Genomic DNA, 24,486 nt, shown 5'->3' with positions numbered 1-24,486 from the left:
GGATTTCCTTGCAACTAACCCCTTAATATATTCGCTTTTTGCATAAAAAAATTTCCCCCCTCCCAATTGGAACCAGATCCTCTCTAGCGCAATTACGTGCCCAATGCATATCCGATGGCTGAAAACTCCTTAAGATGTGTGCCCATATGTTAAAGTGTAAACTCAAGTGTTCTCAGCCATTGAATGTGCGATGAACATCTAACTCTAATTTGTTGTGGCTTATGTAGATCAAGGGTATGTAAAGTGTCTCCAACATCCATAAATTCGAGGATTGCAATAGGGATTGGAGGGAGTGGATGGGGCAATGATTCCCCCCTACTCTAGAACTCAAGAGATTGGATAGTAACCTAATACAATCAAACAGTGATGAGAAAACTTGTTCTGACCCTAGTTCGAAAAACCCCTAAATTACAATTGCTTACTCAACAAGATAATAGTACATTATACATGCGGGTTGATCGGGTCAAATCGTATCTCAGAAAAAATCTGATTTGAGTCACCACCAGAATATGTCTGAGCAGATCATTCTTCAAAATGAGTTAAGAATTCAAGACAAACTTAACAGGTAATATTCATCTCAAATGCAGAGTGTGAAGAAGAAAATGTGAAGTTTAGGAGAAGTCTAACAGTTATAAAAATAGTTGGATTATTAAAAATACAAGGAAATTTTTTTAATTTGAGGAGGGCACCAAATACCTAATTAATCCAAGAAAGTTTAAGACATTTCTCCGGATTGATTAACTACTATGGACTCCTCTAGAAGAGCACATGCAAGTTTGCCCTCCTCGGTGCATCTCAATGAAACCAGAGGATTGGAAACCTTTGACTGGCCCATGTTGACCAAGTTACTCTTCTTGGTGTGTTGCGAGATATAAACCTTCTGAAAAAAAAATTTAGATACATTGATATTTCTTCATGTAAAATTAAGGTATTTTTCTTCATGTAACTTAGGACAAAAAATGCCGTTACCCAGTGCACAAAGACTATATAGGTAGACAACCTTACCCCCTTTATGGAGAGCCTAGTTCCCAGGACTCGAACCCGCACCACTGCGCAAGCGGAAAGAGCCATTTGCCATTGCTCCAAGCAACAACCCCTCTTCATGTAACTTAGGATATTCAGTTCAATTAATAGTAGAGTGTAGGGTTATCTGTTAATCCACAAATGCAAATTCTCCTCGAGACTATGATACTTGATCAATCCAACAACCACAGGGAAGAGAACAACTCTCACGAACAACCCTTGCATAAGAATAGCAAATGAATATCTCTCCACGAATACTACTCTCAAGAAGAGAGAGAGAGAGAGAGAGAGAGAGAGAGAGAGAGAGAGAGAGAGACGCGTAAAAATTGAAAAAAATTTGGCCAAAGTTGTAGCTACTTTATTGCAATTCGGGTAATAACCAAATTTTTTCTGTGAAAATTAGATTTGATGCACTTACAAATCCAAAACTTAGATCATATACCTAATATGTATATGTATATATATATATATATATATATGTAATAACAGTACGGGGAATAAATAGGCAACGTAAAAAACTGGCCTCGTGCTTTGCAATTAAAATAATTGGCTGTTTAACACTTATTAAATATGATTGCAAGGCTCCAGCCATCCGCCGAAGTCAAAAGACTTGTGACATTCAAAAAATTTACCTTCTCTAACAAGAATCCACCACAACTTTTTCATCTTCATTGTCTTTCCCACCCCATTTTTGCACGCGTTCTAATGCCTGATCAGCCTGCAATTTAAATTTTAAATTGTTCAAAAATATACAAGGACTCAATAATTCAAATGAATCTATTTTCAGGAAATCAGGACCTAAAATATTGCCTAATCCATAAATCACCCTGAACGTGACTACAATTATCTATTATACACAAAAGGTTATGAAGCTTTTTAAGGTCTAATCAAAATTTTTTTAAGGACACGGTTAGATCATTGACAGAAGCTAAAATTTCCCAAAACTCATCTCTTTGGTGTCATCCATTGGGAGTCATGACTCAATCCTCTAAACATGGGACCTCGGGGCAGGATTTTTTTTTTTTAACAGTAGCCATTCAATCAGATTATTTTATTTTTCATGTTTCAGAAGGAATCCTAACTACCCATTTCATGTAATTTGAAAAGGAAAAGTATTGGGAATACAGGGCTATGGTTTCACATTGGTTTGTCCAAGTCTTCGGTGCCTCTATCCATCTAATGCCTAAGATTTGAGTTGGACACTTGGACCTTCCAACATGGTATCGGTCTATTAGAGCCAATAGTTAATTGGTTCTTTTCTCATGTATATCGATGTCTCATTCTACCCACACGTGAGGTATGTTAGGTGTTATAGAGTTATAATCTCATATCAGTTCGTTTAGGTCCTTGATACCTTTATATGCTTCAAGAGTTCTTTCGACCTAATGCCTCATTATGGTTTTGGGTTGGACCCTCCGACACAAAATTTTGACATCACTTGAAAAGTGAACCCACATTGATGAGATTATAAGCAACTCACTTCATAGTTAATCAATCATCCGTATAGTACCATTGACGTGAAGCTAGTTTTCTAAAAGAATTTAATGCATAATAACTAGTATTTACCTCATGCTTCCAGTTGGTTTTCCAAACGATGAACAGTAGGATCAATGTTTGCAGTGCAGTTCCACAAAGCATGCCAGACCAAATTCCCTAGAGCAATGGGACCCATTAGTATAGATATTCAATTACCTTCATCACTCCACTATGCAGTCCATTGAACAAAATTCATGACCAGAATTTATTTACAAAAGCTTTGAGAGAGAGAGAGAGAGAGAGGTTAGGAGGTACCTCCACTCCCATATTCAATTTGTAACCCATAAGGAACCCAAGAGGAAGCCCGAATATATAATAACAACCCAGGTTAATATAAGCAACCAATGCTTGCCACCCACCTCCAATAGCAACACCTGCAAGGAAACTCAGACCTATGTAATTGAGAACTTAATTTATACCAAACTAAGATGATACATTATGGGACATTAGACTTTTGGACAAACCCTTAATATTGGGGGGAAATAAATTCCCAATTAAGACATTCTTACTAAAAAAAATTGGAATATCAGAGACTCAGAAGCATTGTTGACTCATGAAGAAACAATTTCTCTACATATCCTGCTTCAAACAAGCAAAGGGTACTATTCATTTCTTCTAAACACCTTGAAACAATTTATGTACAGTAATTAATTTTAAGATTTCTCTTCAACTAATCTACTCAGAAGGTAACTCACCTGAGATGACCGGCTGGATACTGTTAAGTACCATAGTTACCCCAAGGAGGAAGGCAAGGCGAGCGACGGCTTGCTGTAGCTCTTTACTGCTAGTGAAAATGATAGCAAAATAGTCTTTGGTAACCAAGATTAGAACCATGAAGAATAGCCCAATGAGAAGTGATTGAGCAACTACAACAAAAACACAATATTTGGCAGCTCTAGGGTGTCCTGATCCAAGTTCATTTGAGACTCGAACACTGAAAGAGGAAGAAGATCAATTAGAACTCAATGAGAGATGCAGAAAAATCACCTGAGACAAGAAAGAAAGAACAAACCCATCATACCTCACAATGAAAAACTACTAGGACAACAAAGAAAAACTATTTACCACCTTCAAACACATTACACCAACATCACCAGTATGTCTCCACAATTATTACAAGATACATGATTCCATTAAACCCTTGCCCTTCCCTTACCAAACAGGAGTAACAAAACCCACAAAGCTTAGGTGTTGTGGTACATATATCATCAGAGTTTAATCTCTATTACCTTATAGCAGCATTGATTCCAATAAAAAGCATTGCTTCCCAGCCATTGAGATTCATGCTGAAATAGAAATTGACAAGAAGATAAGTTATGGTTTTTTACCCAAAAAAGACAAGAAGTCATGGTTAGACAAGAATGATTTTGTATTTAAGTTGAATCGAAAATAAATTTTCTAGGCCCTCTTTTATGGCTAATGGTCGCACTCAAAACAATTTATATTATCAGTACGGGTGCCTAGTGACGTACAACGCTTCATTATTTACCACTTGACAGTATATAGTTTGGTTCATGTGATAGAGAATCCTATGTGCATCTCAATAGCCAAATTTAAGTTCAAAGTAAGCAAGGAAAGTTGCTAAAACTTTGATTCAAAGTTTAGCAAAATTGCCAAAATGTAATCAAATAAATATGAATATAAAATACAAAATGGCATCCTTTGTAATTGTCCACATGTACTGAGGACAATTTCTTATTCTTAACATGGTTCGTTGGGGGGGGGGGTGAAGTGCAGTAGAGCACTTGCACCTGAAAGCACTCGGTTTCGAAACACCTGTTCCTCCTCTTCAATTCCCATTGTGATATCAGAAAAGACTAACCCGTTTAGTTCTATGTGGTAAAGAGTGTTATACTTCACTAGGCACAGTGACGGGAAAGAAAACCCTACAAGTATACATTAGTTATTAGAACAGGGGAAGTTAAAAACTCGCAACAATTCCTGGATAGCTTACCAGACAGAGATGGAGGCAACCGCTATGACTGCATCAGCAAGGTGGCCGGTGAGGACAATCAGAGTCATCATGTACCATACCTCAAGGCAAAGCATGACGGCCGAGGCCACGGAGAGCCTAACAAAGGCCCAAATCTCATGGAAGGCCAACCAAGATAGGCCCTTCCATCCATCCTTGCACCACCCCACCACATAAACCAACTGAGCTATAGGAATCACCCAGCCCGAAATGTCGTAAGCCAAGGCTGCACCAAATGTAGACAGACCAAGGACATAGATGAAGAGCCAGAGAAAGAATACGTGAAGGAGAAGGGTGACGAAGCCAATCCAAGCGATCACCCCAACCTTGCTTTGGGCCTGAAGGAACTTTTGGATAGGGAAATTGATGGCCAGTGCGAACAACTGAGGAATGATTTGGATAGCAAATTTGCTGGCGAGAACAGCTATATCATGATCCTGGCCGAGGAGCTCTAGGATAGGGGTGGCAAAAATGTAAACTGGGAGAAGGAGAACACAGGAGACTGTAAGGATTATCCAGGAGCGTTGCATGTAAATGCCAAGCATGTACATCTGCCCTGCACCAAATGCCTGACCACATAGAGTCTCTAGTGCGCTCGCCATACCAAGCTGCCATTTATAAACTCAAGAGATATTAGTTCAATGAGAAAAAAAAAAAATAGTTCATACAAAATAAGAGAAAACCATTAAAGTTTAAAGATACTTTTCGTTCAAGAAAACATACAAGGCAATGAAAAGCTTAAATTATGAGTATCTCTGTGGGACTTGACAGAGTCCAGATCAGGTAGTAGGACCGACCTACCTGACCCGTGCAAAAAGACTTGTAAGGATCCAAAATATGACCGGAGGAAAATAGATCAGCTGCTAAGATGTTCGAACTTAAGACCTCCTAGTGAGCATAGTTTTTTATACACCACAATTCATCACTAACTGCACTAGATGGTTGTTGTTTAGAACACGACCTTATTGTGCATTAATGGAGGAGTTTATTCTTTCTCTTAGCCCAGCTATTTCGATTTTATTGCAACTATATGTGCATAACATTGTTTGTGGGCAGGTAGTGAGTAGCAGTGAGGATCCAATAGCTGGGATACATGTCGGGTTTTCTCACTATTAGATCTCACTGCCACATAGAGAATTTGAGTCCATCTAGGGGCAGCCCTGGACACCTTATTTTTAAAGAATTGTACCCTATAGTCTATATCAGGGGTTTAAAATTCGGATCAAGCTGGTCAGATCCTTGGACTGAATCGATATTGGATAAGACCGATTCTCAATATTAATCCAATCCGTATCGATCCACTTGTAAGGTAGAAAATAAAATGATACAAAATATCATTAAAAAAAAAAAAAAAGACATATATCCGATCCAGTCCGATTCCAACCGACACCAAATCCAATCTGTATCGGTATCGACTGGGACCGATCCTGAGTTTAAAATCTTGCTCTAAATTGCAATAGATGAAACAGTTTGGCAAGCACTGTCCCTACATACAGCGGAGCTGAGATCCGCGGCCCGCCGTAGAAGGACCCATACAGTGGCTGAGGTTTAGACGAATCACCATATATATATATATATAGAGAGAGAGAGAGAGAGAGAGAGAGAGAGAGAGAGAGAGAGAGAGAAGGTGGCTTAGCTTACCAGGAAGCCGAAGGAGAAGACAGAGATGACAGACAAGGCAATGGCGACGGCGGAAAGCTCGATATTACCAAGGTGACCTACGAAGATCTGCGTGGAAGAGTTAAGCCCATAGAGGCAAAGAGTGTTGAAAATGATAGGCCCAGCGATGACCCACAGTTTCACCGTCTCTTTCCAAAACATAGATTTCACATCGCCAAAGCTCTTCACCGGAAGGTAATCACCGTTCCCCAATTCCACTACCGTGGATGGTGCAGGATGAAGAAGTTCGCAGGTTTCGATGGATCCGCCGCCGCTGCTGCCGTTAATCAATGGTTCCTCCATCTCCGGCAATCGATCTACAACTGGTCCTCAAACCTATTGATCCTTTGTTTCTCTCTTTCCCGATTTCTAGTGTACTTTATCTTCAACTCGTTTCTTCCCTTCCCTTTCACTCGTTCATTAGATGGTTCGCTGCATTATTTTCCTTACTCCGCTGTCTCTTTCAACTTTCTCATATCGAACATAAAAAACAAAAGTACTCTTTCAATTCGGTCTAACAATTCGGCACTGATTGATCTATTTCTTATTATTTTATAGGGAATTGAAAAATCGTAGCACTTCACAACTTTGGGTTATTTTTTCTCCCATAACGCACCAAGAATGCCACGTGATAATTAAAAACAATCAGTTTGGATCTGAGATTGGGACCCACACCCATGGAGGGTGGAGATCTGTACTACATCTTTTTTTTTTAATAAAAAATAATTAATGATTGAAAACACTACAATTATATATATTTTTTTTACTGGAAAATTTTGGGGATGGTCGACATCAAATATGTAGTTAGTTCAGATATTAATTTTCCATTCCCACTTCCCATTCAAATATTCAATGCTTTCAACCGGTGTAAGAACTATAGGTGAGACTAATTGTAGGAGATGGAGAAAGCAGTAGTGTCTTGGAGGATAAATGGATTTCAGCCTATCCGAATCATGGCCTTCAGCACTTTTTCTCTAATCCTCTTAATGGAATGTGGGTGTCGGACTTGATTGACCATTCATCAAGAAGTTGGAAATTGGACATGCTCAACAGTTTTTTTCACCCGAAGGACACAACAGTTATTATAAAGATTAGCCTTAGCATGTTTAGTCAACCTGATCGGAGAGTGTGGGAAGGTACTCCAAATGGTATCTACACAACTAAGAGCGATTATCACTTCCTTTGCAATCAACGGGACCTCAAAGAACATCCACGACATTTTCTTCCACCTCCATGCCTAGGCTTTCCCCTGATGTTGATTGGAAGCAAGTTTGGGCGTGCCATAGGCCTCCCAAAATCCAGAACTTCTTATGGCAGGCTTGTTCCAATGGTATCGCTACAGGTGCGGGCCTTCTCAAAAGAAAAGCTCCTCTTGACCCATCTTGCCATAGGTGTGGTGCTTCTATTGAGACCACAACCCACTTAATATTGGAGTGCCCTTTCACGAGAGCTGTTTGGTTTGGATGTCGGTTATCCTTTGCCCCAGCTCAATACGATCTCAGTCTTCAAAATCTCATTCAGCATTGGGGTGCCATGTCAGCCTCAAACAAAGAGTTGGGTCGAGAAGTTTCAGGCCTTGGTTCATTCATTTGTTGGGCTCTTTGAAAAGCTAGAATTGCCTTGCTCTTTCAAAGCAAAGAACTCTCTCCCGTAGAGGTTATTCATTATGCTAAATCACAATTCGATGAGTTCTTAGAGATTCATCTGATTAAGAAGCACTCATCTACTGCTCTCTTTCCCCAACAATAAGGAAGCCTTCTGTGGACTCCACCAAGGCCCCTTCACTTCAAACTGAACACTGATGCCTCTCTTAAGGAAGGCAAATGTGGTATTGGATGGGTTATCCGTGATAGAAGGGGACTCCTATTGGTGGCTATTTTATCTCCAGCATGTTTCTCTTCTCCCCTACAAGGTGAGGCGCTTGCTCTTTGATATGGGCTGTTGTATGGCATTTCAGAAGGCATCGATGATATTATTGTGGAATCTGACTGCAAGAACTTGATTTTTTTTTATATCACAGTCAATGTTAGTCCCCCCCCCCCTCTTGTGAGGTGGTTAACATAGATCATGATATTAAGCACCTTAGTACTCTATTTAAAAGTTGCTCTTTTCACCTTATTCCCAAGGAGATTAACAACATAGCTGACTCCCAAGCCAGGAAGGTCCTGTCTTGTGCGTGTGAGACAACGTGGCCTCTCTCCATTCCTTGGTTATCTGATGTTTGTAACATGGATACTGAGCGCTGGACACGCATGAATAAATAGTCTCACTTTCTACCAAAAAAAAAGAACTATAGGTGACACTTAAATAGACAAGGAACGAAAATTTGTTCCTTTTTTATCCTTGGCTCTATGCAACATTTTTTTCTAGGCGAAAAGGAATTTTTCTTTTGTTGGTTTGGTTTGTGGTGGGGAAGGATCATAGGAGTTTCCAAAACGTTTATGGTAAGAACCTTGTCAAACCATCACTTTAGTTTGGTTTCTATCACAATCAAACAGAATCAGTTTTCGAATGAGAAAGGATGAATTCCAAACCAAATCAATACGGGGAGGTTAGGTTTCAATTTCAGTTCAATTTGGATTCATTTTTTCTTATTCTATTTCACTGGCAAAAATCAAATTGAAGCACACGAGAGCATCTTTAGCACATGGCAGCACGGTCTTTTCACACTTACTATGTCTAGACATAGACACACACTAGCATATATATATATATATATATATAGAATTATGGGTGATAAAACATTTTTTTTTTTTAACTTTTTGGATTGGTGTTGAGTACTTGTCGGTTTTGGTCTGATTTTTTGGGTCCAGAGATTTTAGTCAATCTGGTGTGTTCTGGTTTTCAGCCAATTCCGTAATACTCCAAACGAAGTCGGATCTATTAGAAAACTGTTCAATTCAATTTGGTTTTTTCAGCTGGTTTTGATCAATTTAACCAGTTCAATTTAGGATTTAACACCCCTATTTACATCTCATCTCACTGGGACAGCTAATGTGGCTATTTTGGTGATTGGATAGAGAGGTCATTGTCTAAATTAGCCACATCAAATTTTAGAGCCTAATCCAATCAATTATGGGTGTCAAATGGTTTGTTTAGTTCAGTCCAATTTCAATTAGGATATATCAGTGTTTGTTTGGAAATGATTGAGAGCAAGACCAAATCAATTTCCCTATTTATAACCTCATACTTATTGATTTGCAAGAATTCTCTTACAACCAGAAATCTTTTCAGTAATATTGAAATCAATGGATAATTAATTCACCTATTTATAACCTTATACTTAATGATTTTTTTATCGATTACATTCAACTTGATCAGTCTAGATATTGTTTGGTTCAATGCAATCTAGTTTTCAACTGGTACCAACATACTTCAATCTAAAACCAATCCGAGAAGTATCAATTTGATTAAGTTTGATCTGGATTTTCTCCATCAATTTCAACTAATTTTATTGGTTTGGGCTAGGTTTTGACACCTTTACATCCAATGTATGTTCATAAAAGCTCAAACTCAAATCACAATGGTCTCTCACCCAAAAATAAAAATAACAATAACAATAAAAAAATTAAAAAATAAATAAAATCTTCTTGGTCTAAGGAGTTTAATGATGAAAATTCATTACCATTAAGCATTTCGCCAACCTAATTACATTTCAATACGTTCTTCTCATGCCAAAGGTGGAAGTAAATGAGAGAATGAGACCCACAAGACCTGAGAGGCTTCATTTGGTCGCAAAGAAAATGTAAATATTTTTTTTAAAAAATGAAATATGTTTTTACAAAAAAAAGTTCATCCTATTATTTTGGATCGGCCGGAATCAGTCGGGAATTGGCCAGATTCCGTCTGAACCTTGAAAACCCTGTATGGATCACCAGGAATAGGAGTAGGACTCGAATCAGAAAATTCGCCGGATTCCCATTTTTTAGTCCATGGGCATGGCCCAAGTTTTAAAATGGGATTCCTTAGACCAGGCTAGTGAGCATGCATAGTTACCCATGTATTAAAATGGGCTTCCTTAGCCCAGGCTAGTGAGCACGCTATCTGTATCCTTCCCACAAGTTACGATCTGTGTGGGATCTTAGGGATATCAGGGCTGGTTTGGAAATGTCACTGAAAGGTCCACAGTAAAATGAACCATAACTATTAGACAAATCTTGGTTCTTTGTGGTGGAAAGATGCTGGCCCCCTTCATTCTCATTCCATCTCTCTTGCTGCCCTTGTGGTGGTGTGAGGTGGCTTGAAATACAATACATATATCCACTTTCTTTGTTTTAGTGGTGCATTTACATTGTTTATGCTCTAGTATGTGGATGTAATATTGTAATGCATGTAAAATGCTTTGGCTAAACCGATCCATATAGTACGTCAGGTAAATAGTCGGTGCCTTATTATAATCTGTTTTTACAAGCCTGTGGCTGATTTACAGTGATGTGTCAGATTAAGAACTGACATTTATTATAGTAAATCATAACCCATCAATCCTTTTATATGGATCTTAGCACTCGTCCTTGCTTAAAGTCTCCATGTAAATGACCCCATTAAGTTGAGATTTGATTTTGGATGCTGCCGTTATTGTTGTTAGACAAATAATGGATGGCTGGTCCTATGTCTTGATTTACATGGGCTTATGATTTGGGTTTTGACTGTTGAACAAAAAGCTCTTCTTCAAATTCAAATCCCAGTCTGAAGGAACACAAAAAAAGGAGTCCGTCAAGGAACCTAGAAATTTTAATATCTAGTTAACAGGCAAGGCATTAAATTATCCCAATTCTTATCCTCTTCTTAGCTCAGAGATAATTATTAGTTAATGACTTCAAAACTTATTAAATCTCAAGTATTTGATACTAAGTATGACTAATTTTATAGGAAATGGGGCCAAATTATGTTCAAAATCTCCAATAAATGGATTCCTTTGCTACATTGAAGTCTAGGACCGACGATCAGCATGCTTTTGATGACCCTGAAGCTCTCAAACAAATGGAGAAATGTCACAGTAAACTAAATTAACAATCATGATACCAATTCTTGTCAAACTATGGAACTTTGATTGAGAAAACAGCCTTTCGCCAAGGTGAGAGAAGGATGAACTAAATATGTTGGACAGGTGAGCCAAGGTTAAGGCTTGAGAACTGAGTACAAGATGCTGAAGTTAGAAGCTTCCCGCTACCACCAAAATGAAGATCTTAATAAGATGCTGATAAGCTTTTTTTTTCTTTTTTTTTTTGGTGGGGGTGGGGGTGTGGTGGGGTTGTTGTAAGAGTAAGACAAGCTCCCCAGCAATGTTGTGATTATGCCTGGCAAGGCCGGACTTTGTCAATCAGAATTAGCACCAGCACCACTTGATGGCTTCAACCCAGAAACACCAACTCCATGAAAAGAATCTCCAGAGATTAGCGCCTGCAACAGCTGTGGTGGTGGTGGTACTGTGACTTCCACCGTTCCCTCTAGCATCTTCACCACCATACTCATTGTGGGCCTTGCGTCCTCTTCATCCTGAATACACCACACAGCCACCAGTGCTAACCGCTCTACCTCTACAGAGTCGTAAGCCCCAGCAAGCCGCTCATCCACCACACCAGCCACATTACCCTCAATTATCTGTCTTGCAGCCCAGGGAGGGAAGAACCACTTCTCCTCCGTCACCCCCTCTCTGCCCGGAGAATGTGGCTTCTCCACATTGCGTCGCCCGCCTATGATCTCCAGCAATGTCATCCCATAACTGTAAACATCAGCTTTGGCAGTGATGGCAACCCCTGAAATCCACTCCGGCGCCACATAACCCCATGTTCCTCTCATTGTTGTCAAAACCCTACTGAAATCCCTGCCTATGAGCTTTGCTAATCCAAAATCCGACACCTTGGCTGAGAAATCACTATCCAAAAGAATGTTCTCTGGTTTGATGTCGCAATGTATGATGCAATCCCGGCATTCCTCATGCAAGTAAGCAATACCCTTGGCCGTCCCAACTGCCACCCTGAATCTCACATCCCAACCCAAACTCTGACCATCACGCCTCAGAAACACACTCAGAGGTCCATTAGGCATGTAATCATAAACCAAGAGCCGGTGAGAGTTCTCTGAGCAGAAGCCTCTCAGGCGCACAAGATTAACATGTTGGATGTTCCCAATTGTGCAGACCTCCGCTCGGAATTCTTTCTCACCACCACCAGGGCGTTCAAGCCGTTTCACTGCAATGGGCAAGGAATCTGGTAGTTCTCCTCGAAAAACAGTCCCAAATCCGCCATGCCCGAGCTTCTCTGAGAATCCTCGAGTCGCTGCAGAAAGCTCCTTGTAAGAGAACACCTTCAAGTTTGTCACCAGAACAGCCTCTTTCTCCTTTGTTCGATTTCTCCTCTTCTGCAACACCAGTAATGCCAAAACTGTCATTGCCACAGCTGCCACCAACCCACAAATACCGCCAATCAGAGCCGCCATTGTCAATTTACTCTTCTTCTGCGTCGATCCTAGTTTCCCAGCCCTGATATAAAGAACCACCTCCCCTGTTGTGCTACCATATGTCAGATTCCGGAGATTGAGTATGTTCCCATAAACATTCCGATACAGACCGGTCTCTGCGTTGTGGGTTATACCAATGCACGAACAGTTCTTCAAGCATGAGGACTCGCAGAAACTCCGGCTCCGGCTTCCAGAGAACATCACACCAGTGGCATCATCAAAAGCTACTGTACCAACCTCTTCAAATACGTTACTCTCATCGCACAGGTAGTCATCCTCGTGACGGCAACCTCCGGAAAAATCCCCGGAGTTCCACGCGTGTTTGTCGCTGGGTGTGAATCCAGCAAGGCATTCGCACGGCCTCTGAGTACCGGTACTGCAAAATCCTAAGTTCCCACAGAGTCCATAAACACTACAACAATTATCAGGCTGAAACCAGAACATATTCCAATTTTCCATCTGCGTCGACCAAGTGAACTGCTTCAGCTCACCGGAGGAATCAATGGTGAATCGAGTCAGCGGTGGCCGTGAACTGTTGTCCTGAGAGATTACGGTGTACATGAAAGATGCTGCGGCCGTGAAAGGATGCTCGAAATGGAAGGAGTAAATGTACCGCACAAGCATCTGAGGGACATTAGTAAAGGAATTTCCGGTCCATTTACCTGTAGACCAGTAGCTCTTACTGCCATTAAAGACGAGTTCGAACTCGCCATACTCTGGAGGTTTTAGACGGAGAGAGTAATTACCAGGGGACGGATCAGACTCGCTTCTCCAGCACTCTATAGAGATATGGCTAGTAATGTTCATACCAGGAAGCCATGTGTCTGCCGGAAAGTCAAAGCTTTGCCAGACGGTCGTCCCTTTGCGCGACAGAAGGACAAGGTTTCCAGTTTCTAGGAGCTGTGCACTCACTGCTGCTTCAACACTTTCCGTCCACCAGATGTTACGATCGCCCGAGTCGCTTATCATAAGCTTGCCGTCTTCGGTCAATCGCATTACTGAGGAGGTAAGGTTTTTGACAGGAGATTTTCGGTTTGCGACCCAAACGTAGGTTTTGATGGGTATGGAAAAGTACCAGATGCCGATGTACCAATTGGATCCGCCATCCGAGCTGAAAAAACCAAGCTCGAAAGTATGGTTCGGACTCAAAATTGTCGAATTCCCTGCGATGATAACAGATCCTAACTCCAATTTCTGGCTTCTGCTTGAGATGACAGAGCTTTGAGAAAACCTAATTGTTTGTTCCTTCCTTCCATTGATATACCTGGTCTGTGATTTAGCCCTAATTTGGTTTTCCGAAGAGATACTAGAACCAGCTTCAAACCGTCCTTTTCTGCAACCATTCGAGATTTTCAAGCCGCAAGGGAGATTGAGCTTGAGCTCTCGATCTTCGGGTTTCTCTATAATGATTCCATCAGTCAGAAGTGCCCGATACCTTGTACTGTTGTTGAGTTCGACCCCGGAGCCAGAGCCGAACTCAATCTCCGCTAAAATGCAGAGAATAGCAGCAGAAAATATCAAGGGAGGAACTGTTGCTCGCGATGATATTTGAGCCATCGTCCCAAGTTTTCAGAACGACAGAGAGCATTTGTTCTCGGAGATCGGCATCAAAGATTTAACCAAAAATCGTACGCAAGGAGGAGGAATGGAGGATAATCCCAGAGAGAGAGAGAGAGAGAGAGAGAGAGAACAAGAGAAGGGATAGTTTCGGGAAAGAAAGGAGGATGGATTTTGGCAGATATGCGATGATATGACTACAATACCCTTAAACTCGGGCTGAGAAATGAGAATCTCTCTCTTTAGCTTCTGGTTTGGGACACAGGGGGCAATTAAGAAGTTCATAGGGGGTGATATCATAAAAGGAAATAGCGGTAAAACTCACACGAGTCACCAGTTTTATTTTAAAAATATCGGTACAGGTATCGTTCAATATCAATACCGATATGTATCGATTGAATCATTCTTTTTTCAGTTGTATCAGTCGAGTCATATCGATGTCGCATCAGTATCAAGCTCCACCGATATCATATTGGTTCTATACTTCTATCGGTCGAAATGTATCGATATTGTTAATATCAAATATCGATATTTGGTCAATATAATAGTGCTAAGGGTAAAATAATCCAAAAAATGATTTAATTTTCTTAAAATTAAGGTAAAACTGTTTAATATGTATCGTATCAGTCGATATGTATTGATATTCATATCAGTATCAGCCGGGGGAGAAATGAAGATAGGTAAGTAATAAGTGGGAGATCAAGCAATAACATTCTAAGTAATTATTATGATGGGAATTATTGTCGAGGAATACTAAATGCTGGTAACATGGGGGCTTCAGATCTGATTAGACATCACTTTGGACTTTTTGAAGTTGCATTCCCCCCAAGTAATCATATATACCTATTAAAACTTTAAAGTGGATAAGCGGGTTAGAGAGAGAGACAGAGAGAGAGGAATTATTAAATCATGTTTAGGGATGGGAGATTATATTAAATTCTTAATGCAGCCTCGCTTTTGTTTGGGATGCTTTGCACCAAACAACCAAACATTTCAACTCTTTTTTATTTATTTAAACCTTTGAAGGCACATCATTTATTAGACAAAGAATCCTCATTTGAAATAGTAGCAATTAAGGATATACTAATACGGACAAACAGTGGGAATGGAGTGAAAAGTCATTATTCCATTTTTAACCAAAGAAGAAGTGATTATTCCATTAAATTATATACTGGGAGTCCGATGGTCCCATTATAAAAATCAACCATAACCTTAAATCTCTCCATTAAAAATATATATTTGGGGAGGGTTCATCTAGGAGTCTGATGCGGCCCATTGTAAGAGAGCTACAACCTTAGTCCTCCCATTAAAATATGAAAAATTAATTTTTATGGGAAAGCGTGATACCTATGCCCAAACATATGGAGGCAAAATAACTATCTTATTCCCATAAAATACGATAATGATGATGCCTATTGCTTCTACACGCACAAGGACCATACTCTTCCATAAGAAACATTTCTTTTTAGATATACGAGAGAAGGATCACTCACTTGTATATTGAAATCTTATATGCCAAATCAATAGCAAAGAGAGAAATGATATATTTAATGTAGAGAGAGAAGAGGATCCACACGTTTAATAAAGAGATGGAGGAGAGAGAAAACATCAGGTTATGTCTCACAAGCATAACCCTTATGTTTGGTTTGGTTACTTGCCACAGCTGAGTTTGGAACCTTGAACAAACTGTTCGTGATAAATGAGTGAAAAGTGTCATGCGTACTTCCTTTTCCTTTATTGCTTACCCGAGTTCCAAGTCGTATGCTTTCTTTTTTTTTTGGGAAAAGTTTCTCTACAAGCAGCATAAAAGGGGATTGAACTCCTCTGTGACGCACCACAGTGTCTGAAACGCATCTACTAACCAAAAACACTTTGACACAAATCTCAAAGCGATCACATGCAGCCCAAAGCATTTCTAAGCGTTGGATGCATGCCGAACATTGTATTGCACCACAGAGGAGTGAGCTCCTCTGTGGCGCACCACAGTGTCTGACGCGCATCTAATGGCCAAAAACACTTTGACACAAATCCCAAAGCGATCACATGCAGCCCAAAGCATTTCTAAGCGTTGGATGCATGCCGAACATTGTATTTCACCACAGAGGAGCTAAATCCCATAAAAAGTGCAAACCAATGAGATGAACTACAATAGTTTTGTATATAGAAAGACAACAAAGTCATTTCATGTGAAGAGACGAGAAATAGATATTCTATAAAATATAAACTACTTAAATTTATTATCATATTTAATAATGATATTTTTTAGAAAAAAAAAATTATTTTACTTTTCAAGCCCAGGGTTTGAAATTTCACTTCCCTTCCTTTTAATTTTCCTCAAAACCAAAAGAACCTCAAGAGATTCAACTCAAAATTAAGGGATCATGAGTGCAACTCTTATTAAGGCCTACCTATCAGAGAAAAAAAAAAAAAACCATATGATATCACACACCTTTCACTTATTTATCATTTCATACTACCTTATGCCACCCGAAAGAGAGAATGAACAACTGCAAATAACAACCAACCATTTCATCTGTGTGTGGAAACCGAAAGCATAAGCTGTACAGAGAAGAGAGATGATGGAACTCCTGGAATGGAAAACAATTAGAAAATGTAGAATTTACCACTTTCTACAGGAAAAAATAGAAAGAAAGAAAGGGACCCATCTCGTTAGGCATGCACAGCTTGGATAATTCTTCTGCCTCTATATTGCTGACTGCATCAGCGCACCAACAATCAAGTTGATAGAAGGCACTGCGAGAAGCAGATTATTTCAATGTCTTGCACGGTTGGTCTCCGTCTTTTGTAAAACTCCAACGTGTGCATGCACAAAAATATTTTTGTAATTCAAAAGCGCAAGTCCTTCAAAACAACATGACAACTACAGTTGAATCTGACTCTGACAACCACTAATCAAGAAATCCAATGTCTCTGTACCCCTTCGTGCTACTATAGATCTTGTTTACTCCATCTGGCAAGTCTCAGATTGCTACAACTTCATCATTGGTTGAATACCATTAACTGCAACATTAAAAGAAATGGAGCTTGTTCATAAATGGATAGCTTTCAGAAGCTCGCTTAGTGTATAGAAAGAATGCAAGAAACAAGAAAGGGAGGTTGGCCTAAATCAGATGGTTGAGATTGTACGAGAGAAATGCTGCTTCAGAAAAGAAAGGAAAAACTTGTATGCTGAGAACTATTCAATTGATGAGCAGGATCTGGTTAGCAACCAAATGAATAGCCAAAGCAAACGAATAATTTAGCTCATCATTCTTCAAGGGGAACATGTTGTCATCTAAAACACTGCAAGAACAAAAGTCTACCCAAAGCTTACCTGATCGCATACAGGGCAGGTGTCACTTCTTTCCATCCATTCAAGAATGCAGGAAAGGTGAAAATGATGTTCACATTTCGTGATAATTCTTGGGTTCTCCTCATCATACTCTGCAGGGAAGAAACGTCTAAAGGTTTAAGGCAGCCTTTCTAGTTCAACTACAACAAGAGAATTAGAAAGTTATCAACTGAAGCAAAGAAGCAGTTGATATGATTATCCCTCGTGTGATCATGATGGAATTGAGAAGAAACAAGCCAAAAGTAAGATATAGTCCTTACCTTCAAAACAGGTGGGGCAAACATCCTCCTCCTCAGCTGCTGAAACAATAGGTTCATTCAACTTTGAAAGTTCAACTTCAGACTCCTTTGCAGAGGCAAGTGCAGAATTTTTCTCTATCTTGCAGCCTGATTCTTTCAAATTTTCACACATATCTGATGTTTCAAAACCACTGCCACTGATTGTTTCTCTGACGGCTTCAGTATCTGTTGTCTGCAGTGCATCTTCACTCTTGTCAGCACTACCACCTTGAGTGACTGGAGGAGTTTGTGGACGCCCTAAATCCATATCATATGGTAGGGGTGCAGGTGGTGCTCGATAAGTGTCAGGTGTTGATGTTTCCAGATTTGTATGGACAAGAAGCCCAGAAGAGAGTGTAGAGGCTGCACCATGGTGTGATGATAAGGGCTCACGCTCCTCTGATGTTCGTGGGCACTGCAGATAAGGGGGATCAAATTGAATAAGAATATCTCAATGAAAATGCAATCTTATAAAATGCCTTTCTTTTATTAGACAAACAAGTAATTAATTTTCTCTAGAGTCAAGTGGCTACATTAAGAAGGCAGTGTGCAACAACAAATAAAAGCTTTGTAGGATGAGGCAAATCCATTCCAAATCAATCAACTATTATCTGAAGATATTTAGAAATAATATGAGGGAAAACCTTAAGTTCTGAGAACTCAGAAAAAAATTTCAGATAGAAGGTCCACATGGAAAAAGATCTTGTAGTTCTAGCCTCTGGACTTCAAAATTTTCAATGTTGCTATTCAGTGGTGCATCTTGAACCAACATCCATAACAAGTGTCTAGATTTTGTGTTTACAAGCTCTGTTCTTGTTTCACAGACTCAAGATGGACCCTTTACTGCATAAAAACCAACATATGAAATTCTGATATCCAGAGACCCATTCCCCAAACCATAGAAAATTAGCGCAATCTAAAGGAGATAATACAAAATAAATCTGCTTCTAGAGGGCAGAAACTACTAACGTAGTAATATACTGGTGCTGCATTAAGGTGAGATCTTCTGGAAGAACAACAGCAGCAACCTCCCATTTCCTTCAATTATCTCCAATATGTAGCAGAAACTTCTGGCAGTTGGTACATTATTTTCCCTTTCCTTTCCAAAAAAGAACAAAATAAATGCCATCAGAGGAAAGAGAAACAATCCCTTAACTGAATGCATGGCACATACCTCACTCCCAAAGAAAAAGTGAATGCAGACGGTTGTTAGGGATTACCAAACAATATTAAAAACAGACTTTAGAGGCCTGAATAATCTAGCTCAGGAAAAAACAAAAATAATTATCAAAGTACAACAAGAATAGATGTAGAAAACATACATCAAATGCAAGCACAACAAATGCAACGAGAACTTTTGTAAATGTATATAGGTGGCTGCACTAATTCCATGTGATCTCTTTTGTCCAATCATGGAAGAATTAGGAAGCAAAGGCATGGGGACTTTTTCTGGATGTGGATTCCCTTTTAAATCTTTTGTATATTATTTCTGCCTATCCTAAAACAAATGCAGAAAAAACAGGAAACATCAATAACCAAGCTGGTGATATTGGCAAAGTACCCAAGAGCTAGTGAAAATGGATATTAGGACAGAAAGCAGGAAAAAAAAAAAAAAAAAGGTGAAACAATTTAATAACCAGTTACACAGCATTTCTACATTACAATTAAGAAAATTTCCAGTTAACCATGTTGAGGGGATATGGAAATGAAAATCAGAATCTGACAATAAATTATTTTATTTCTAATAAACATCATATTGGTTATACAGTTACTTCAAAAATGTTATCTTTGCAACGTAATATTCTATAAGAAGGAAATAGAACTCTTAGTGTATGACGGATGTCAATGAATGGGTGTTATCTGAAGTAAGAAAGATAAAGCATAGTAATAGAAATGCCAGTATACCACTCAGAAAAAAGGGTGCAAAAATATAATTAGGATACATAGGAATATCCACTAACTACAAACAGGATCCTGTCACTGTGTCACCAACAATCCTACGAAGTCCTTGTGCAGTTACTCATCTGCAAGCAATGGTTTGTGGACAGCTTCCCCATGAAGATATCTCATGTGCCATGTTCTATTTAATATATATATATATATATATCCGTGTAATAATGAAAGGTGATATTTCTGAAAATCACAAGATAAATCTGAACGGCTTATCTTTTTATTTATTTTTAATCTAAACCATCTGTTCCCACTTAGAGTTGGGAGAGTGCACAGTAATGTCGAACACTGGTGCACATGTCTGGACATACACGGGATGTGTGCCAATACAAAAGGGGGTATTTGATTGAAGTAGACTCTCAAATTTGACATGTGACTGATCTAGACCATGTCATCTCTATCCAACAGTCAAAATGGATGTATCATCTGTCCACATGGCAGAATAGATGTTTTGTGACATTTGGAAGATAGCAGGCATTCATGACATTAATTATAATAATAATAATAATTCCCTTTTTTTTTATTATTCATGTTTTTAGGTATTAGTAATTCGATGTTTCTTTTCTGTCCATTTCTTCTACACAAACCTTAAATAAGCAACAGATGTACACCTTGCAAGGAGTGAGGAAATGATAGAATTCTTGATAGATAATGAAAACCATAAAAAATAACAGTAGCAATTAATCAATATACTGGACCTCTAGCTTCCAAATATAGATTTATGCATATAAAAACTTGTTTCAACTCCAACACTAAGTGCTTTGCCTATCACGAACCGTTTGCCATCTTGAGTAAGGATATACAGGGTCACCATTCAATTAAACAATACACTCAGTAAACCCAATGACTGGTCATCAGTAGTAGAGCGGCTAGTGCAAGCCAGGAAAAGCTTAGAAACAACCTAGTACTCATTAGTTTCCTTTCTGCCTAGGACTCCAGAACTCTACACAATATGGGCAGTTTGTCATGACTACTGCCTAGGCCTACATAAGTCCTCAGCACCAGAGCCAGGAAAACCTTTTAAAACATCTTTGAATCGGTGAAGAACAAATAGAATTTGCTACAAAAGCAAGCCAATGGGGGTATTCCTGCTTATGAGAACAAAGAAATGGAGAAGGTAATACCGAAATAGGATTCAGTTGGCTAGAGCACCCAAATCTGCTATATATTTGACAGAGGTTTGCCATAATGCTGGAACTATGGAGAATGCATCCATCGTCTTTGATGCATAAATAGAGATACCAATTACTAACTAGCAGTTATATAAGCCAATTGTTTAACAATTTCACTATCTGGAAAGGACTGGGAGGCAAGCAAGCGAAGAAGAGAGGATGATATAACTGTTAGACATATAGAAAGAGAATCTCTAACGTGGTATACCTTTATCTATCCCAACCTAATCTAGACAGTTTCAATGGTATTGCTTTGAACTGTTCTTGGATTTCCTACAGAAAGACAAAAAATGAGCTTTAAGTGATAGGGGCTCCAACTTTCTTTCCTTGTTAAAGGTTATAACAAGGTTGGGCACACCCTAATCAATAAGTGGGAGAGGGAAGGGAAGGGACCGAAACACTCTCTCCTGACAGCATAGCTGATGATTGACCCAATGATAACTTTAAATTAGAGGGTGACTGAAGCTGGTTATTTTCTGAAGAAACTATTAATATGTACAGGAGATGCTTCAAAAAGGGGCCTGATGATAAGTCATTGGAAAAGAATAAAAAGTAAAATTAATGAAGCAATCAAACAATTTCAGGAAACAAAGAGAGAGAGAATTGACATTAAACATACTTAGAATCCTTGTGATTAGACACATAAGTATAACCCCCACCCGCCCCCCCAAAAAAAAATCTTGAATTCATAAAACCTTCAGTAAATAATGCTTCAAGATAAATTTGACATTAACAATACTTTGAAGATGGATGCAGCATCAAGCCCTCCACGTAAAAAAGAGGAAGTACCTGTTTTTGTCCTCCAGATAGCTTCCACCACTAAGATATTTTTTTCCTAAGTAAGTTCACCTGTTACACACAATTCCACTAATCAATCTCTTCGCTTTTAGGGTGACCTACCATGTGCTGTCATTCGGGAAAATCCATCTACTTTCTAGCCTCACTAGGAACAAATAAAATCTGCAGAGACTCGATCCAAACAATTCGGAATTGAGCTATTAACCCAATAACGATTCATTAAACTTGTCCAATTATAATGAACCTTCAATATGGTACCTACCGCATAAACTTTACTCATAAGGAAAACTTATGATTCAAATAAGATAAACTGACTATGGAAGCTACTTATTTAAAAAGAATATATGTGAGCAACCTCAAAAATTGTCCTAATTCACATAGAAAAAACTTTAAAAACTGCCTTAGCTATTGATACTTTTTCATGAAGAAAAATACTTAAACATTTTATTCTTATATTTGTGTAATAAATAAATAAATAACACTCAACTAGCTATCAAAACCTTGAGAAAGTTGCCCCACCCAAATAGTTATCCTTTAAGCTATGAAGTTGTGCTTTTCTCAACTAATTCATTGATAACCAACCAGTAGCAATCAAAAAATCCAAGTATCCAAATCACTACAGGGAATGGAAACACCATAAATACCAGAACCAGAAACGAGGCAAGTTCCACTCAATTAAAGGAAAATACATGAATTAGAACAAATTCCAAAACGCCGTGTTTACAGCAAAAGCAAAATATGAGAATCAATAAAAGGAGGACGACATGGAAAACCTAAGAAGACGCACAATTAATTTATTTACCCAAACAAAATCAAAAAAATGCCAATTCAGAACGAATGAACAAGAACATAATCAAACTAAAACTCAGAAAGCACGCACAGGCTAGTCAATTCCAAATCAAACCTATTCAAACTGAATACCGATAACAGCTATCCATTTTGTTGGATTAAGGGAAGAACAAAAGTGGGACGAATTCGAACCCGAATTCTGTAACTCTTCCGACTATATCAGCTTTTGGTGAATTTACCGGACGAAGACGAGCACGAGCCCTAAGCAGAGCATCGAGAAAAGAAGAGCAAAGCAATAACAAAAGAAAATACAAGGGGATTGATCAATTCATGAAGGCGAACATTCCTTCGATCAAAAAGCAAGAGCGCAGAATCTTAACAGTAACCGAAAATCGAGCAAAAGAAGGTAACTGCCTCCTCACCTCTCTATTACAGATGAAATCGAATTGACGAAGTTGGTTTTAATTCTTCTGTTACCAAACCTCTGCTCTCAGTGGAAGAGAAAGGCAGAGGTTTCATCCCCTCTGCAACCCTTCTTCTTCCTCTCTCTCGAGGAGGAAGACTTCGTTGTTAAGAGTGGGGACTTCACGATAAAAATAGTTGCATACTTGAGGGGCGAAATATAGAAAACAGAATCTTTCGTGGCAGAATTGGGTATGGACTCTATACGCTTCTTCAGCCACCATCATAGAAATGTACATGAACATATCACAAGTGTACATATACATGTACATGGACATGATGTAATGTAGTCCAGCCTTCCAAGCAAGGTTGCGAATCGGTTGGTTTGGTCTGGTTTCGACCTATTACTATTAACCTCAAACCAAGGTCCATTTGATTTTGTTTTCAGAAACATGTTTTCCTATTTTTTGTGCACTTGAAAAATCGTTTGATTTTTCTTTTTTGTTTCACTTGTTTTTTAAAATTAAAATAGAAATTTATGTCTATTTCTATGTCAAGAAATAAGTCAGACTTAGGTTGTGTTTGCTAGTCATTCTGTTCCAAAAACGATGTTTCATGTCAAAATCAGAATTTTTCATATATGTGTCAAAATTCAGTTTTGAAATGAAACTCAAATGTTGGAACATTTACCATGTTCCAACATTCTTGTTTTTGGCATTTTTACCTGGTTCGTTTAAAAAAATAAAAGGAAAATATGAACCGTGGACACCAAACGAAATATTCTGTTTTCTTATTCTTGTTATAAAAAAAAAAAAAAACATTAGAAATGTTTTTTTAGATGACTACCAAACGCAGTCTTATTTTTCTGTTTATACAAACAAGTGGGAGGGACAAAAATCGTAAAAAATCCGTTACTTCACTCGACCTACCCCAACCCCAACCCCAACCCATTGTTGAAATTCTTGCTATCCAAAAGCAGCAACTCTAACCTAGTTGTGTCGAAGCTCACATTTTCAGACTACCTTCATCCTTTTAAAGCTTATCTCAATAAAACATACAACATCATGACTTTACTTGTGAACTGCATACCAACAACATTGTGCATTCACTCATGTCTTGAACCCAACTACACTATGGGAAATATTTTAGGAAACAAAAAAAATCAAATACCTTTTTATAATTCCAAAAATCGTTTCTAGCACAAAAAATAGAAAAAATTGTTTCTACTGTCTCTAGACACAGAAACATGCAGAAACAAAATCAAACAGACCCTGGTTTCCATTTTGGTTAGGTTCTTATTGATTTTTTTATTATTGAGAAAATTCTGGTTCTTTGGATTTTCAGTTTCTTATTGGGTTGTTATAGGTCCCGGTTTAATTCACTTTTCGTTTCTAATAGATGCCTTTGGTCTGATTGGTTAGTTTTGATTCTATAAAACCCTAACCCGAAATCAAACCATTATTGAACTAAGTTGATTTTGATCGATCCAAAATGTTTGGGCTAAAATTTCTCGTATTTTGAGGGATGGATTTACTGATT

At 38.7% G+C, this 24,486-nt stretch overlaps 3 protein-coding genes across 11 annotated transcripts; all 3 read right to left on the bottom strand.

Moving 5' to 3' along the window:
- Positions 1–514: 514 nt before the first annotated feature.
- Positions 515–6,660, bottom strand: LOC122060219 (protein DETOXIFICATION 35-like). Of its 3 annotated transcripts, none has more exons than XR_006134281.1 (9): positions 6,173–6,660; positions 4,514–5,139; positions 3,789–3,845; positions 3,255–3,493; positions 2,815–2,933; positions 2,590–2,676; positions 1,656–1,741; positions 1,006–1,241; positions 515–880 (listed from the first exon to the last, which is right to left on the bottom strand). XR_006134281.1 is itself a non-coding variant. In XM_042623411.1 (8 exons), exons 1-7 carry the CDS (start codon positions 6,491–6,493, stop codon positions 1,661–1,663), a joined length of 1,530 nt encoding a protein of 509 aa, XP_042479345.1. In that variant the 5' UTR covers positions 6,494–6,660; the 3' UTR covers positions 515–880; positions 1,656–1,660. The 3 variants fall into 3 exon arrangements, 1 of the variants encoding a protein (XP_042479345.1); XR_006134282.1 differs by having other exon boundaries at positions 515–877; XM_042623411.1 differs by lacking the exon at positions 1,006–1,241.
- A 4,532-nt stretch (positions 6,661–11,192) lies between these two features.
- Positions 11,193–14,365, bottom strand: LOC122059948 (G-type lectin S-receptor-like serine/threonine-protein kinase SD2-2). The gene has a single exon (XM_042623045.1). It carries the CDS (start codon positions 14,204–14,206, stop codon positions 11,507–11,509), a length of 2,700 nt encoding a protein of 899 aa, XP_042478979.1. The 5' UTR covers positions 14,207–14,365; the 3' UTR covers positions 11,193–11,506.
- A 2,349-nt stretch (positions 14,366–16,714) lies between these two features.
- On the bottom strand, positions 16,715–23,178 carry LOC122058683 (probable E3 ubiquitin-protein ligase RHB1A). 7 transcript variants are annotated; one of them, XM_042621341.1, is made up of 7 exons: positions 22,968–23,178; positions 22,738–22,806; positions 21,748–21,807; positions 18,806–18,935; positions 17,819–18,251; positions 17,541–17,650; positions 16,715–17,227 (listed from the first exon to the last, which is right to left on the bottom strand). In XM_042621341.1, exons 4-7 carry the CDS (start codon positions 18,869–18,871, stop codon positions 17,207–17,209), a joined length of 630 nt encoding a protein of 209 aa, XP_042477275.1. In that variant the 5' UTR covers positions 18,872–18,935; positions 21,748–21,807; positions 22,738–22,806; positions 22,968–23,178; the 3' UTR covers positions 16,715–17,206. The 7 variants fall into 7 exon arrangements, with proteins under 7 accessions (XP_042477275.1, XP_042477273.1, XP_042477274.1 ...); XM_042621339.1 differs by lacking the exon at positions 22,738–22,806 and adding an exon at positions 19,174–19,334 and having other exon boundaries at positions 18,806–18,930; XM_042621340.1 differs by having other exon boundaries at positions 18,806–18,930; positions 22,968–23,177.
- Between the last annotated feature and the right edge of the window lie 1,308 nt (positions 23,179–24,486).

This window comes from Macadamia integrifolia, chromosome 13 (genome assembly GCF_013358625.1).
Source record: "Macadamia integrifolia cultivar HAES 741 chromosome 13, SCU_Mint_v3, whole genome shotgun sequence".
NCBI classification, from domain to species: Eukaryota; Viridiplantae; Streptophyta; class Magnoliopsida; order Proteales; family Proteaceae; genus Macadamia; species Macadamia integrifolia.
Note: the sequence above shows the minus strand (reverse complement) of the source record. Positions and strands in the feature narration are given on the sequence as shown.